This window comes from Eupeodes corollae, chromosome 1, assembly GCF_945859685.1.
Source record: "Eupeodes corollae chromosome 1, idEupCoro1.1, whole genome shotgun sequence".
Lineage (NCBI taxonomy): Eukaryota > Metazoa > Arthropoda > Insecta > Diptera > Syrphidae > Eupeodes > Eupeodes corollae.
Window position 1 is genome coordinate 63,489,083 of NC_079147.1, and position 18,282 is coordinate 63,507,364.

An 18,282-nucleotide genomic window follows, 5' to 3' on the forward strand; every position below is an offset into this window, starting at 1 on the left:
TGGTTGGTGATACACAAACCAAAAATATTGAGATGTTCAGTTTCCTCGATGCAAGTGTCATTTATGGATAATGGCAGGGGGGATATATTTCGCTTTATCGATACAAGACAGCATTGCGTTTTCGAAGCATTAAATTCGACGCGGTTTCTTATTCCCAATTGAACAGTGCTGTTTAGGTCGGAATTTAATGAGCTTATCATATCTTGTCATTGCAGTTCCACATCCGAAGAAGAGGGGTGTGAATCTGAAAACGAATATGAAAAGCTAAGAGTACTATCGTCAGCGAAACAATGTATTGGATTAGATGTTGCAGACAGGAGATCATTAATAAAAATGAGAAAGAATGTTGGAGATAGAACAGAGCCCTGGGGCACACCAGCATTTATTTTGTGGTTTTCAGACTTGAATCCATCCAATACAACTTGTATTGAACGATTCGAAAGGTAATTACTAATCCAAAGAAGGAGGGATTCATGCAAACCGAAAGCACGCATTTTCGATAAGAGAGCCTGATGCCAAACCCTATCAAATGCTTTTGAAGTATCTAGTGCAATAATCTTACTTTCTCCAAAACTATGTAAAGATTTGTTCCACTGTTTGGTAAGATGAACCATGAGATCACCAGTGTACTTATTGTTACGAAAGCCATACTGTCGGACATTAAAAAGCTTCCGTTTGCCCCATAGAATCATTAGCTCGATCAAGTACAGGCGGAGTCATAACACTCACTGGCTGCCTAGCAAAGAGATTTGCTTTCTCTAAAGAGCTAATAAATGGAATGTCATTCACAACGACACCGTAGGACCCGAGGAAGAGGAAGAATTCCTCATATTTTTTACAAATGACCAAAAATTTGTACTGCCTTTGGGACATTGCAGTATTTTTTGCCGTAATTTTTGGTCATGTAAAAATTTGGTCCGTCGAATATGGGCGTTGCAGGCCTTCCTGGCTTGCTTGAACTTATTCCGGTTTTCCTCAGTTGGATTGGCTTTGAAACAACGGAAACTTACCTTCTTAACCCTAGTAACCTCTTTACAGCTCGCATCGAACCATGCGTTTTCCTTGGGTCTGATACTTTTAACCCTGTTTGGTATAAAAGTTCTCATTCCCAGGAGAATTAAACTTGTGATCATATCAGCGCTGGCGTCAACGTCACTATCGAGGAAGCATAGTGACCAGTTAAAGATCCTGAAGTAATTATTGAGGCCGTCCGAGTTGGCTTTCTCGTATTGCCAAACGGTTCTCTTAGGAGCTCTTTCTTTAACTGGAGAGTTTTTACACGAGAAATTTGCTGATATGACACAATGGTCAGATGTTCCTAGAGGAGATAGAACACTAATAGTGTACTTACCAGGGTCAGAGGTAAGAAACAAGTCAAGAGTGTTTTCTGCTCGACCTACCACGTCCGATATTCGAGTGGGCTCTTTGACCAGCTGAGTTAGGTGGTTTAACTCAGCGAAGATCTCAGCACACACTCCTTCTGGTGTTGGCTGGCCCGAATGTTGAAGCCATGAAGAATTGTGTATATTGAAATCGAACGTAAGAACGATTTCAGTGCGAGGATAGGACGAAACAATTCTTTGGATGGAATCAGACAAAGCATCAAATTCACGAGAAGTTGACACTCTGTCTAGATTGGGGCTTCGATAAAGGAATGATTTGCTTATTCACGGAAAATTTAAACCACATAAAATTGAAAAAAGAGTTGGTGCAGAGACCATATTGTGGCAAAAACTGATAAGCAACATCATTCCTAATGTATATGGCGAGACCAAGGTGAGAAAAGAATAATGGCACCAAATTATACCCTTGAATAAAGAATTCAGTGGGATCGGAATCCTCACCCACTTGGGTTTCACTTAGTGCCAATACAGCTGGGATGTTTAAAGCGGTATGGGAGTACACAGAAAGAAAATTCGATCTAAGCCCACGAATATTACAATAATCTACCCTGAAATTTCCAGCCATTGCAAATAAAAGAAACACAAAAACCAAAACAGACGAAGACTATAAGAAAAATATTACTGAGTTGAACCACAGAATGCTATTCGATACACGCCACTACTAGTGTTATGCCTTAATAGTGACAAGAATCGAATCCGGCCCTGTTAATTCAAAACAGTATAATTTTTGTTGTCAACAATCTGTTATCAACGATGACGTAGTCTGTGTATCAATTGCATTAGTTATTAAACACAATGCAATTTGATACACATGCTAAGCCATGCGACTGTACGAGAGAAGGGAAATGTGAAGGATGGTTCTCACTGTGCTATCGCTATGTTGAGTTGGCTTATCATTATATGTATTATTTATTTTGTTGGTTGTTTGTTGTTTTTGTTTTATTGTAATTGATTTGGTGTGGCGTGATTATTGTTTTTTTTTATTTTTGCTGTTTTTTTTTCATCACTCTTTATATATTGTTTGCTATATTTTTTGGTTTCGTTTTGTTATTGATTATTTGTTTTATTTAATTTTGTATATTAACATTTAAGATTTACGGGAAAAAATTAGACAAATATAACGATTAGGCACAAGACTCTAATAAGACGCGCATGCACAACGGACGCACAACACAGGGGGACCTTCCCCAACGAAAGTTCACTGACAACTGCTTACGTGGGTCTTATAAATTTCGTTTCGACTTTCACATCTAATTCACTGTTATGGGTAGAAAATCTTTAATAAGGTCGAATATGGATTCCTCATATTAAAAGAGAAAAGGTAAAATTGTGCACAGTTAGTTTTTTGGGAAGCCCAACTGGAATAAAGTAGCGTATATAAATATACATAAAAGGCGTAAGGTCTTTTTGCCCAAAAACATAACGCTCAAATTCTGGAAAGTGGTCACAAAGTCCAAAAAGTTAAAAAACCCAAAGTAGTAGTAACAAAACAAATTTTAAATTAAAGAACTTCAAAATTTGTAAGAAGAGTTTGTGGCATTCATTTTGGGCATTTCTACAATTATGATTTTTATACTTACTTCGAAAAAAATGAACTAAACTAAACATATAACCCAAATCATAAAACAACATAAAAGCCAAAAAATATCACTAAGAATGTCCAAATAAAATATGATATCACCCAAAACCAACTTTCAATTTCATAACGCCCAAATTCATAAACATCATATAATGCTCAAAAGATTTCTTATTGGGTTTTGAGGCGCGTATAAACAGTGTGTGGTTTGTTTTGGACGTACGCTGCCAACCTGCAATTCCACTCCTTTTACTCTTTATAGTGTTTGGGTTTATGCAAATTTGTTTGTATTTAAAAAATCTGGATTCAAACCACCCCAAAACCTGTAGTTAGCCCAGCAAGGGGTGTTGAAGTAGGCAGCAAACCCTAAGAACATATTTTACTGATTATACGCCATAATTCTGGGAGCTAGAACTGTAACCGTTTTGTTTAACTTTGAAAATTGGCCTTTTGGTGCTTTCTGAATGTGAAATGAAAGTCAAACATGTTTGTTGCGCTTTCTTGATGATACGTGTTTTTGGGCGATCTGACATCTTTTCGTTTAATGTTTGCTTCCAGGTTATAAAATATATGTTATAGTGGACAAAATATACAAACATTTTGTCATAATGCCGAAATATTGAAACACATCTTTTGAACAATAGAAATGTGGGTGTTATGACTTAGTGGCATTTTTTTTGAAAAAGTTTTCGGGCAATATGATATTTTCAATATTTTGGTGTTGTTTTATTAGGCAGATTTGAGTTTCACAAAACCGAGAAAAGTTTTCAAGTCCAAGATTTGTAGTTATACCCACATCGTACTACAACAAAAAGTTAAAATATTTGTGTTGGGTCTTATGACATTTGAAACCACTTTTAGTATTGAAAGTTGTATATCGTAATCCTAAATGTTTTGTACTTTTACTTTAAGCTCACTTTTATCGGTCAAAAGTCTTCAAAGAAGTTAAAAAATTTGTCTCGTATTAAAAATTGGAAACAGAAAATGAGTATTCATCCAATTTTCCCGGATTGCTTTAATAAAAAATCTCGCTTATCACTCTACTTAGTTTTCATCTGGGTCACGTTCTAACAATTTACTAACAATTTAAAAAAAAAATAACAAAAATTCAACTTTAGTGGGTCATAATTAAATATATTTAATCTGAAAAAAGGAAAGGGGAAATAAGTCCATAACTTTTTATCAAGGAAAACGGTGGCGCACGTTATCCACAAACTTGAAGTACTATTCGAGCACACTTTTGCCACATCAAATTAAATCTTATTTGTTGCTTTTTGAAGAAAAGAGAATTAACACCATATTGAGTTCTGACCCATCAGTATCTGAAAAATAAGAGCATATCGATAAAAAAGGATATCCTACGAATCAATAGAAATACAATTTGTGAATTTGTATCCCAACACACTTTCCAATAAGCTCATATTCATTTTGTGGACTTATTATTCGCTAAAGAAGGTTTAGTATTTTTAATACAATTTAACGATTCGATAGCCCTTGGGATTCAGAATTTTCTCATCAACTTTTTTTTCAATATTGTGAAGGACAAAAGAGAAAATGAATAAATCATTTACACATTCACATTAATATGCGGTATTATTAAGGTTTGACAAGACTATGAGATATTAATTCCCAAAACAGAAGATTTGTGAGAACTTTTTTCGTGTTTGTTTGTGTGTGTTCATCATTTAAGCTTATTGAGTGATTTAATATAAACATAAGTGCAGATTCATCATATACGAATATCAACTTATAATCTCATAAAAAGAATAAGAATGATATTCTTTCTTTAATGATTTTATCCATTCCACACATCCTTACTCAATCATAATCCAAAACAGACCTTCGTCTTATGTATCCTTATAAGTATAGTATGAACGAGTATATATCTGAATATGTCACATGATAAAAATTCATAACGTTTTTACAAATTATATTGAAAAAAAAGAATAAAAACCATCATATCCTTTCTTTTCCTTTAACTTCGTCAATATTCACATATTCACTGTGAGTCGATATCATTATATAAATTCATTCTTTCATTCATTCGAACATAAGAAATCAATTTATCATTCCTTTCCTACCTGATTGTCAATATGTGTGGTGACATATTGCTGAAGAGCTCTCACTGCATCCTGTACACCGAGATTTGTATGCGGTCGCAGGAGCGCCTCATCCGCTGAACTATAGCCAAGTAAAAGGAAGACTCCACCTGAAATAAATACAACAAAACAAAAAGGATATTTATTCATCCATATGTGTACAGTACAAATACATATGCACATATGTATATAGTAAAAGTAAGAATAAAATACATCCTGAGATAAAAAATAATAAAAATTGATTTAAAGAGAAAAAACAATTTCATGCAAGTGACTGAAGCAATAAATTTATATTTTACCCAGAGGACAAATAAAATGCACGACATGGTCGTATGCACTGGTTCTGATCTGTAAATAGTTTTTCTTTTTTTGTATTTTCTCAGAAATTCATCAAATCGATATTTTATCGTATTCACTTTCCCGCACATGTGTTTTGTTTGGTTGTTGTTGTTTTTTCTTTAAATCCATTTAAAAGAAAAGGACTTTCAATTTAAGTGTGTTTATAATTTAAATTATGGTTGACAATTATTTGGAAACAAATTTGTTTTCCCACTTGGATTCGACTTTGAGTTTGTAATATCTGTCATTCACACTTAAGTGATTTTCCTATTTTCTTGGAAGATTTTGAACAATTTTAATCCTAACATCATAGGCACGTTTTTCATAGTTGAGTTATAAACGAAAATTTGGTGACAAGACGACATAATGTATACTTATAAGATAATTCAAAATTTTTCTGCACATATCACTTGTTTTATTTTTATTGTTAACTAGAGGACCCAGCCACCTTTGCAATTTCATCACAAACCATATAAACTCCAGAATGACAGCAAAACTTTGGGGTGATTTATTTGTAATCAAATCGGTAGTTAGCGATTTAAGAAACTATGTTTTCGATTTGTTTTCCAAAAGAAACGACTAAGATCGTTTTTTATTTATGTAAATGGTTATTCTACGAATGGTCTTTTCGTAATAAAATTTTGTCGATGGTGGTGGTTGCGCAGTGGGAACGTGTGCAGTATTGGCAAGTCTCTATTAATTGTCTTCTATAAGTTATTCTTGCGCTTGATTAACTGGATAATTTGGATTAATTATTGCATAAGGTGTATGTCCTCCAAGGATAATTCTTCTCATAGAAGGTATTAGCTTATCTAAAAACCAAATAAGGACACCTGACTAATTACGCATAGCCTTAAGCAAAGTATAATGCAATCTATCAGCTTGATCGCTGCCCCGCGCCAACATTAGAGAATTTTAATTTTATCTATCTTTACATCTTACTTTATTACAAAATACACAAACAAAAATTCGAATTTTCCAAAAGTTTTTCGCAAATTGTTTTTAAAAATCTTCTCCCTATTTGGTCCAGTGAACAAATGTTTCCACCGACCACCCCAAAAAATAATCTAACAGTTTTTGAAACTTAGCACACTTACTAAGGGATGCCTGGTGATGACCCAAAAACAAGTCCCCAAGAATCCAAGCTCTAGCGACAGTAAAGAGAAACATGGATTTTGTTTCAGTTTTTCAAGTTTATCTCAAAAACTTTTTGTTGTATTAAAAAATTTTGTTTCAAAAATTAAAGCTCATTAAATTTTATTAAAAAATGTTTGATGAATTTTTTCGGAGCCTTATGGATTCGGTTGTTTGATATATTTATATTGCATAAAGAATTTATTAACGCTGAGTGGACTGAAGAGAATGTGTGGCTTGACAACTATGCTACAATGCTTATTCTCTAGGCAAGCAGGTAATGAGCCATATAGTGGGCCTACGAGTTTCAAAAGTAAAACTGTCGCAATAAAATACAGTAACCTCTTTGTCTTATATGTAAAATTCTGTAAAAATTCGAGGTAAAACTGTGATCTTTTGATGATATTCCAGAAAATAAGTATAAGTAAGCAGTTCGATGAAGACTATGTGAAAGGATCGCACCAGCGATCACTTAATTAATTGCCTCAAACCTCAAAACAATTAATAGAACATTCAACCTGCTTCAATGTTTAATATCAATATTCCCATCGCATTACATTTCGTGATCAGCTATAGCAAAGCACAAACAATACAACACTCATATTTCCGTTGGCACACTCAGTGCATTGTGCATATAGCTATAAATAAATGCTCATATAGTTCAACTGGCACCTTCAGTGCACAAGGTATATAATATGAAACCAAATATACAACAACAATTTCAGTTAATGAAGAAAAACAAACATAATTAAGGGTCGCTGACTTATGGTAGTAAAATATGCATCATAAGCAAGCTAGCCCAAAACACTTGAAGTGCATGGCTATTATGCTGATGCTACATTTTATGGGAATTCTTATTGAATATCGAAGTATTGTTGAATACCAATAAAGGCATTATTTTATTGACAAATTTTGTATAAAAAGAGCAGATTGAAATTAAAAGACTCACTTCTTATTCTACATTCAAAGATTGTGATTTACTTAATTTAGCAATTCGCTGGAGTCAAACCAATTTTTGATAGAATTATAGTGATATAGACGCCCTAAAGAGCTACTCGCTTTTGGGTCAAGGTTTACAAGGATACTCGCCGGACCACGTCTATATTACTAAGACTAGAAATATATTTACTACAAGCGTTATCCAGCCACAAACTTTGCAACTAAAAGACTTATATGGAGTATGAGTTGGCTAACTTCCATTATCATTCTTTGATGAAAATGTGATGCAAAAAACAAAGAAGTCAGAGCTATAAGACATATTTAAAGCATCCACAAAAAAAATGATTTCCTTTAACATTATTTTGGATGGTGGCGTCTTGCTACACAAAGTATTGTGGCCTCGAGATTCCGATATTTCAACAATTTGCCATTCCTACATGAAGTACCTTCAAAAAAATTATTCGGCAAAGTTTTACTGTAGTGTTTGATGGTTACTCTTCTTTGGACAAAATCGAAGATAAAAACTGAAACTCAATGTTTCTCTTAACTGCCGCTAGAGATCACGTCGGATCCACTAATAAGAGTGCAAAGTTTCAAAACTGTTAAAGGAAATTTTTGTCTTTCAATGACTGGACTATATTATTACCAAGAGGTCATACAAAATTTGAGCCAGATCGGGTCAGTCAATAAAACACTAATGAGGGCTATTGGGCGGATTGCTTATTTCCGACAGTTTCAAAATCGTCATATTAACGAATTATACAGATTTAATGTGACCGTGAACTCAAATGTCAACTTCATATTTTTTTGCTAAAAATGTTCTAAACTAACCCTTACGTAACCCGATCGCTTTACATGACATTTGTATGAGCTCAGCGAGGTTTGGTCTTACCGCCTTACTGTGACCGGATTCACCTGTGAAACCATTGCATGAACGTACTGACAAATCTTTCATCCAGGACTTTCCTTTTCTCCTCCCTCTATAACTCGATTTCTTTCAAAACTAGCACACGTAGCCTAAGAAACCTAAGAATAAATATGGAAAAACTCCTGAAAAAGCTGAATTATAAATAGTACACTTCGTGTCACATGGATAGGAACAAGCTTTTTTCATTTTTTTACTAATTTAACTTGGGTGGCGCAACAGTCCGTTGAGAACTAGGGCCTAGTTACTGACAACTCTCAACCATTCCTGTGTGCGAGTACTGTTGTCAGGGATGGAGGAGACCTACATTTTTAAGCCGAGTCGGAACGGCAAATTTGAGAAAGCACTTTTTCAGTACAAGAATTACTATTGGAGAATTTGTCAATTCCTCGCAAGAGGAAGGGATCGAAACCAAGACCTCTCGCATGACAGTCCGACGCACTAACCATCATGCCACGGGTACTATTTTTTTTCATTTTTTATTTGCCGATATTTCTTTAAAAAAAAAAGAAAAATTGGGTGGCACAACAGTCCGTTTGAGAACTAGGGCCTAGTGACTGACAGCTTTCAACCATTCCTGTGTGCAGGTACTGTTGTCAGGGATTTAAGAGACCTACAGTTTTAAGCCTAATCCAAACGGTAAATTTGAGAAACCACTTTTCATGACAATAATTACTCTTGAAGAATTTGCCAAATTCCTCGCAAACGGCAGTACCCGCGAAAATAACTTTAAATAACTTTAGTTGACATAGGCAGGGATCGAACCCAAGACCTCTGGCATGACAGTCCATTGCTCTAACCATCATGCCACGGGTACGATATTTTTTAAACCCTTAGGTTTTTTGGATAAACCCAAATATCTAATGTATTAAATTTATATTGGAAGCAACATTTTTTTGATTAAGTTGATAAATACAAATTTTATTATTGGTTTTCCATAGAAGATCATAAAAAGTACCTGTTTTTTTGTCACATGAATAGGGTCAATATCTAAATTTATCTGTAAGACCGTTTAAAGTAAAAAAAACAACAAAAAAGCTTATAGTTTAGGTAAATACTGGTTTTATCGAATGGATTAAAATAAAAATGGATTAGTAGTGTATGTTGCCTCCTGATTTCTGAATTACTTCAAGTAACATGTTGTGTTTATATTGATAGAGTACTGTCAGATAATTGGGTGAAATTTGTGCCCAGGACCGCTATTTGGCTTCAATAATATCTTGGGTTTTTTGGTACTTCCGTCCTCTTTCGTAGATTTTTCTTGAAAACCATCCCCTCGCGTTTTCCATGGCCAAAATGTGAACCTATTATAATAGCCTAATTCCAGGCTTTTGTTTTCCGTGCGTTATGTTTTGGTGCATTGTCTTGTTGGAGAGTCCATCGTTGTTCACCAAATAACTCACAAAACTGTGCAAAAGCTAGTTCTAGAATCGATTTGTAAGAGATTGCCACCATTTTAAAGCTTTGAAAATCCAACCCCACTGTCCCGTTATAGGTTATTGCTCCCCATTCCATTACACCACCACCTTTGCTGTGCCGTTTTTCAAAACAAATTTCTTTCTTTCTTTTATGTAAATAGCAGCTATATCAATCAAGTCCGCCGAAATTATTTTTTTCATCGGAAAAGACGAAGGTATGACAATTTGATGTGATTTGTTGCAAAAATAAGGCTTTTGCTCTTGCATGCTGCATTCTTTGGTGATTTTACTTAATTTTGTTCCTTCTTAATAACCGCGCAACTATTAAGAATTAAATTAAAATTAAACAGAGATTCTAAAAGAGATGACAGATGATGATGATATAAAATGGCCGATCGGTGCAGTAGGTCTGTTCAGACTTGTGTCAAGAACTATATTGATCACAATAACTAGAATTTACCCCAGCTGCTCCCTTGAGTTTACTAATGGAAAGCCTTGAATTTGAAGCGGATCTCACTATTGCCCGCTTTTTTGAAATGATGAAATGATGTGGCTTTCTTGACTCTAACTTTGTGGCTTTTTCAATACCTCTCTGGGTCCTTGAAGTAGTTGTATGCGACATTGGAACTTATTCTAATTTTGCTTGTTCTAAAACGGATGGTTTCCCCCAGATACTGGTAAGGTCAAATTTGCGCTATTTTACCCTTGGTTAGACCTTTACCTCTACCCAAACTTCTTAAACAAAACAGTACTCGTACTAAGCTCAATAACAATAAGAGTATCCTTTTATCTGATTTAAAACACGCTATAGGTAAATTTAGATTTTGTCTCTATCCATGTGACACAAAAAACAGTTACTTTTTATGACCTTCTTTGAAAACATCCTTTTTTTGCTAAATATATAAACTTAATACATAAACCTCATTCATTCGTTATTTGGGTTTTTCCAAAAAAACCTAAGGGGTTAAGAAATATCGGCAAATAAATAACGAAAAAAGCATGTCCCTATCCATGTGACACGAAGTGTAAATATTATTTTAGGCCAAACAACAAAATTTTGTCGAACACTGTTGCGTTGTTATTTTTGATTGATACATTATAACGTAGCTGGGTGAAGCACAGTTTTTTAAAAGTCAAAAAATACCCATTGGGTATTAGTTACTTAACTAAAAGGTGGTTAAATTTTAAAGGCCAATTTTGAGTGTGAACTACATCTAAACGTCAAGTTTTTTCTGCGTTTCATTTGAATTTTCTCAATTTTAGACTAATTCAATATGAAAAATTGAAAAAAAAAACAAACTTGACCAACGAGTTTAAGTTATTCAGCAACGAGTTTAAGTTATTCAGGCTTATTATGAAAATGGGCTTTCAAAACAAAATGAATATCGTGTACTTCGTAATTCTTTCGGTCAATTTAATCGTTCAAATGTGCGTATAGTAGGAACAATCGGGAGATGTGAAAACACCAGTGCATGCTCGTACAGTTCGATCTGCAGAAATATTGTTAATGTTCGCGATAGTTTGTCTGTAAAGCTGTCCAATTCAACTCTTTGTCGTGATCTACTCACTCTCGCCGTTAACGAACATAATGCATAAAAATTTGCATTTACACGCTTACAAGGTGCAAGGTGTAAAGCCTATATGACATTTCAATTTTCGAAGAAAATCATCTTCAGTAACGAGGCACATTTTCACCTCACTTAATTCCTCAATAAGTACACAGAAAAAAAAAGTGTTCATATTAAGAATCGTCGATAGTCAACCTGAAATTTGGCCAAATTGTCGAATTGACTACCAAAATAGTCAATATAACAACCTTATTTTTAAAAATTGACTACCTAATAGTCAATAGAACAATTTTCGATTGTCAATTTTTGGTAGTCAATAGAACAACTTCGGCAGTCAATATGACAATTTTGTTGTCATATTAGCATTCGGTTTTTAACAAAAATTGTCATATTGACTACCGCTGTTGTCCTATTGACTGCCGCAGTTGTCGTATTGAATACCACATTAGTCAATAGGACAACCGTAGTTTCAAATTCTTTCAACCAAAGTTGTCATGTTGACTACCGCTGTTGTCCTATTGACTGCCGCAGTTGTCGTATTGAATACCACATTAGTCAATAGGACAACCGTAGTTTCAAATTCTTTCAACCAAAGTTGTCATGTTGACTACCCAATTGTAAACAAATTTCGGATCCCAAAATTGACAACCGAAAATTATTCTATTGACTATCGTGGTTATCGGCTGAAAATTGACTACCAAATAGTCATATTGACTACCAAAATAGTCAATATTAACTTTTTTAGTTCTCCAAAAGTTATTGTCGAAAAAAACAAGGCACCCACAAAGGGTGACTGTTTGGCGATGTCTCGAATTGAAAGATATGGATTTGAACAATATGTGGTTTCAACAGGACGGTGTCACTTTGCCCATGCCTTACGAAACAATGGCTCTTTGGCTTGGCAAATTCACTGACCCTATTATCTCACCTGGTAGCGATGTTAATTGACAGTCGATTGTACACTGACAAGCTAAAGAACTAAAGGTTAAAATAATTCAGCACGATAACGCCATATAACTTTAATTATGCCTCAGCATCATAGAACATTTGGACAACCATGGAAGTGTGCCGCCAAGTTTGCCAAGGGGGCTATTTGGTCTATATTGTTTTTTAATTCATAATTGAACCATACTATTTTTATCATAATAAGGTAATATAATAATGATTTCCTAAATAATTTGTGTTTTATTCAAAATCAACATCGGCCCTTAAAATTTAACCACCCTTTAGTAGTAATGCAAATTATAAAAATATTTTTCAATTTTGACAATAAACATTTCAATTTAACAGTTTATCTGACTTTTCATTGTAACATCATCTTATTTTTCAACGTCCCCAACGATTGTAGTTTCCTAAACTAAATCACTTTTTCTCTACAACCAGTAAATCCTTTAAGATATGGCGAGACGTTAAAAAAAAATGCAGTGTGACACATGGTTTTTATGGTTTAATGGCGACTCATCTCGTGTGATATCTTTTGGTTCTTTTATAGGTGCATCCTTATTTTGCCATTTTGTTTGATTTAAGTCTAACAGATTCTTTTTATCTACCACATTTCAGTTGATTCCTGTTTACCAATGGAAACATATATATATGTAGGTAACTCATATAGGGGATCTTGTATACTACCACCAGGACCAGGATGACTTGCATTTAATAGCTCTGCAGTGGAGCCGGTTTCCATGGTCCTTATCCACTCTGCACATCCTTTTTTCCACCTCAAACTTCATCACACATGTTATAACAAAGTAAACCTTTGTTATCCTAATTTTTGTTTCATTTTTATATTTTACTAGATACTCATTTCATCGTCCTTGAAGATAAACAGGATTTTTTCATTTCATTCTTTCCACACGAATAACGGTATTCTTTTTGAGATGTTTTTTTTTTGTGTTCATTATTTCGAAAAGACTATCAAAAAGTATAGTATATGGGAGATATGTAACTTACCAGGTAACGTGTACTCCCCCAGCGGCGGCTTCATACAAATAAAACGCCCCGAATAGCAAAGGCATCTGCCTCGAAAGGCCTGATAAGCTGGCGAAGCATGGCTGTAAAATGCAAGCGCTGTCCTACATGGAGCGAATGGCACACAGAGTGCATGGCACGTTAACGTTAGTGATTCACCACAGGTGCACAATTCACTGCATTCGGCGTCGTCCAACGAATAGATCTGCAAAGTAAAAGAACAAAAGGATACTTAGATACATTCCATTCCATCTCTGTGATGTTAGTTCATAGTTCGGTACATAGACTCTGTCGACGACGACGACGTCAAGCGATTGCCATTGCATCAACCCTTGTCCTGGAAGGGGTGATGCTTCATGATTATCCTATATTCTATAACACTATGGATGCTCTGAAGCCGATACAGAACATATAAGAAGGACACATTTTTGAGAGGAAAATTGAAAGTGGTGGTATAGCTATACACAATACACCTGACCTGGCAGGATCTAGGATGACATGAGAGAGTAACTTTTTATGGGTTTGGGGCAGAGACTGGAGACAATCGATTAAAACTAAAGAATACCGAGGAGAAAGTAAACGAAAACGAGTAAAAATTGTATCTATATCCTTGTTTTTGAAGGCGAACAAACCGACAACGACAAAATGACAACCGAACATCAACTGGAGCAAAAAGATTACCTCGCTCGCTCGGTAGGATGACAGTAAATGAGAGCTTGATAAAGGAATTTCTGGTTGAAGTTTTGTGTCCTTCTGGCCAATTACACGTGTTCTCTGTTCACTGTTCACAGTATTCACTGTTCGCTATATTTGGTCGGTGTTCATGTTCTGTTCGTCGTGTAGCTATTTCAAGGATATGATGCATGATGATTGGGGAAATTAATCTTCGCAGAGTCGCAGTGTTTGTTTTAAATTGCTTTAAATGGAAGTTTGCAGTTTGTAAAGTTGCATGTCATATTAAAAACTTTAGGTCATTGTTGTGGTTTTTATCGTCCTTTGTATTAGCTTTAGATATTTCGTTTTTAAATTGCAGCTTAATGTTTTAAAAATTGTCACTTCACATTTTTTCGTTTAAAAATCATTTTGGTTTGAATTGTTTATTTTAAATATTAACTCATTTTTCTGTGAACATTGTGAAATAAAGTGGCTCCTGTTTTACGTAATAATAACAAAACTGAAACTTACCCTTTTACTTGTTCCTTCCCGAATCAACTGGTCGGATTGATGTGGCCGCTGTGCAACACAATTTCCTGTAAAGATAAAATTTTATTAATTTCTATAAATGTTTTCATACAATTTGATTGTCATTTATTTTTATTGAGAAAGCTTTAATCTGTAGGTTTATCTTCTAGGTTTTAAGAAGCACATTTTTTTTAAATCTAAGATGAATAATATTTGTAGATTTATGTAATAAATAAATAAATTGATGCATTAAGCTAAGACATGAATATCGTTTCAGGGCTTCAAAATTGAACTACATTATCATTACATCTTTATTCAAGTTCGCACTGTTCATATGTAAATACATGAAGTAGAGACATCCTCCTTACTGAATAAGAAAAAGAGCTCATCCGACACATGTAATAATACTAGAGAGGACGGCAGAAAGGGAAGCACAAACAATGGAAAGGACATTTAATGCAACAACCCGTAGTAGGGTTTGTATATCTATTTTATTAAATGCATAGTCCATCCGCTTAGTCCAATTTTGGCAAACTTTTTACAACATTTCGGCCGGTATCTTACGGATAAATGCTTCAATGTTGTTTTTCAATGCGTCAATTGAAGCGGACTTGTCTGTTTAGGCATGAAATTCAACATAGCCCCACAAAATAGTCTAAAGGCTTTAAATCGCAGGATCTAGGCGGTAAATTGACTTGTCAAGAACGTGAATAATATGTTCACCAAACAAGCTTCTCAATAAGTCGATTATTGCGTGTGCTGTGTGGCACGTGGCACCGTCTTGTTGAAACCATATGTCATGCAAGTCAAGTTCTTGCATTTTGGTTAAAAAAAAAGTTGGATATCATCTCACGGTAGCGCACACCATTCACAGTAACGTTACGATTTCCATCATCTTTGTCAAAGTATGGTCCAATGATGCCACCATCTAATAAACCGCACCAATCTGAGACTTTTTCTAGATGTATTGGTAGCTCTTGCAATGCTTCTGGTTGATATTGACACCAAAATCGCCAATTCTGCTTATTTACGTACTCATTGAGAAGCGCTCGATTAACTTTCTTAACAGATCACGCATTTTTGTAATAAAATTCAATAATTTGTAAGCGTTGTACAACAACGATCCATGGTTAACTTATAAACCAAACTTAAGACAGTGAAACAAAACACGAGACGTGCGTCAGCTGTTTGAAAAAGTGTTGCCAAAAAGATAATAGCTGAAAAATTACCCTTTAGTTTGAACTAGGACTTACACGATGCGATTCTTTTAAGGTAATTTTTTACTTTAAATTTCTAAAGAAATAAAATATTAATGTTTCGCGTTGTGTGGCTTGCTGTCCCATCTTGTTAAATCCACATCGTCATGAGGCTGAGATTTGACGCACACAGATAACTTCGAACTGGTCTGTCTATTTGTCTTGTTTAAAACTTTAACAAAATGTTTATAACAATATTTTCTGAGAGATTAATAATTTGAAGTCAATATTTATGTTCTTTTTGTAGGTTTTCGTGTTTTGTTAAAAAAGTTTTCAGCTGAATTTTCATTACAAAAATTACTAAAAATTACTAGCAGTAATTTTAAATATGGTGAAATGGTTTTATTTCAGAATCTATTTTTGTCAACGAGATTTTTGGTATAAAATCAATTTTTGCAAATTTTAGAGCCATTTCTTGAAAATATTTATTTCTTATAAATATTGGTAGTACCGGTGGCATGATGGTTAGTGTGTTGGACCTCGGGTTCATGCGGTTCAATAAGGACTCCTTGGCAAATGCCATTATCGCCGAGCAAACGGGACCAAGTCCCTTGTTAGTGACAAAGGTTGAGCTTCAGCTCATCTTCAATTTAATAAAAAATATAAAGTCAGCAGGTGTCGATGATATATCTAACGTTGTACTAAAATATTAACCGATGGAGTCAATTGACTTTTCCACCACACTCTTCAATAATGGACTGAAAAATGCATATGAAGACCGCTGTGGTTCATCCTCTCCCGAAAAAAGGAAAGGACAACTCTAACCCGTCAAATCTTCGGTCGATAAGTCTTCTTCCGAGCATCAGTAAAGTTGCCCCTTCCCAGATGGAGAAGTTTCGGGTATTCGAGCGGCAGTGTTTACGACGCTGTATCGGCTTATATCGAACAGCCGAATCTTCTTATGTGCATTACTTTTCCAAAACTCGTTCGAGGTCACATTGCAAGAGCTATGTCTCCGACCAACAATTTAATTTTCAGGGCGTTCCGAACGACGAGTATTCTGAAAGTGCACGCTTGAGCGGCTTCATTCTACCAGAGGCATTCCTCTTTTTAGATAGATGCGGTCTGATACAGGATAGATTGGCAATTCCGTTAATCTACCACGCCAGACGACGAACCGTGGATAGGCGTTTCTTGTACAATAGTTACGTCATGGCTTCGGTTTAGTAGGGCTGTGTCCGAACGGGACCGAACTGATAGGGTGAAGCAGGAGAACCAGTTTTGGTGGCTTCAATCGGCACTTGATATTGGGTAGTCGGGATGGGTTTTAGGGCTTAGTTTTAAGTAGAATAGGTACAAAAAAATAAAAAAAATTAAAAACAAAAAAAAACTTGATATATAAAAAAAAAATTTAAAAAACACACAAAAAAGACAATAAAATATAAAAACAAAAAACGTTAGATTTGCTGCTGTGGTTGTTGTAGTTTATAGGTAGAATAGGTAGTTTAAGTTAGTTTTAAGTTTTATATTAAGGAACTTATTTTAAGTAGTTTTTAAGAAAAAATAAAAAAGGAATTTGTTATTGGTTTTTTAAATTTTCTAATTAATACAAAAATAAAAAAGAGGCTGGGATGCGACCCACACTGATAACTTCCCATCCCGTTTGTCAATTTGTCTTGCTTGGAAGTTTTTCTATATGTATTCGTATCAATTTTTACCAAATTCGCGTATTAGTTTTTGTAGATTTTATGTTTTATGAAAAAACGGACTGTTGGATTTTTATATAAAAATTACTGAATATCAAAAACAATATTTTCTGTGAAATAAAATAAGTTTGAAGCCAATATTTTTAATTTTTGAAAAGCTATTTGAGTTGAAAGTAAATTTTTAACAAGTTTTAATATTGTTTTTTTAGAGTTTTATTTTTTTTGTAAAAAAAACTGTCTATTATTTTTTTGTTCAAAATTTTACTGATTGTTGAAAAAAATATTTCTTATAAGATAAAATAAGTTTGAAGCCTCAATTTTAAGTTTTTGAAAAGATATTTGAATCGATGTTCAATTTTTACGTACGAACGTACGTACACACTCACCCACAGACATCTTTCTAAAAATCTTTTATTTCGGCTCTAGGGACCTTGAAACGTCGAGAAATGTCATAATTTTCAATTTGACAAATCGGACCCACTTCCTATGGGAAGTTAATAAAATTGAATTGAAGTTAAAATAGATCTTAGGCCCTGGTTCTCAACGGTTTGTTGCGCCACCTAATTTAATTTATGAGGATTAATCATGTTTACAAATTTTACCCTTTAGGTCAAATTCGATTTATAGATGTATGTAAGGAAAAAGATATAGTTCTGTTAATTATGTACCGAATACTAGTTTGAATTGCGTGTTTTCTGGTACTGCAATGTCAAAAGGCGAGGAGTTACAACTTTTATTTTTTCAGTTTTGTTTTATGGTGCTTCAGTTTTTGTTTCAACAGGACGGTGCTAAGTGCCACACAGCCGAGGACACTCGATGATTTGCGCCC

The 18,282-nt window shown here is 34.5% G+C and overlaps 1 protein-coding gene across 4 annotated transcripts in view; it reads right to left on the reverse strand.

The window, feature by feature from the left end:
* The window catches only part of LOC129943330 (uncharacterized), a 371,384-nt gene that overhangs the window by 4,392 nt on the left and 348,710 nt on the right, over nt 1-18,282 (reverse strand). For all 4 annotated transcript variants that reach the window (XM_056052677.1, XM_056052678.1, XM_056052679.1 and 1 more), the window contains 3 exons: nt 14,555-14,619; nt 13,352-13,574; nt 5,061-5,188 (listed from right to left, as the gene is read on the reverse strand). In XM_056052677.1, coding sequence (XP_055908652.1) covers nt 5,061-5,188; nt 13,352-13,574; nt 14,555-14,619 — 416 coding nt within the window. The remainder of the gene's footprint in view (nt 1-5,060; nt 5,189-13,351; nt 13,575-14,554; nt 14,620-18,282) is intronic.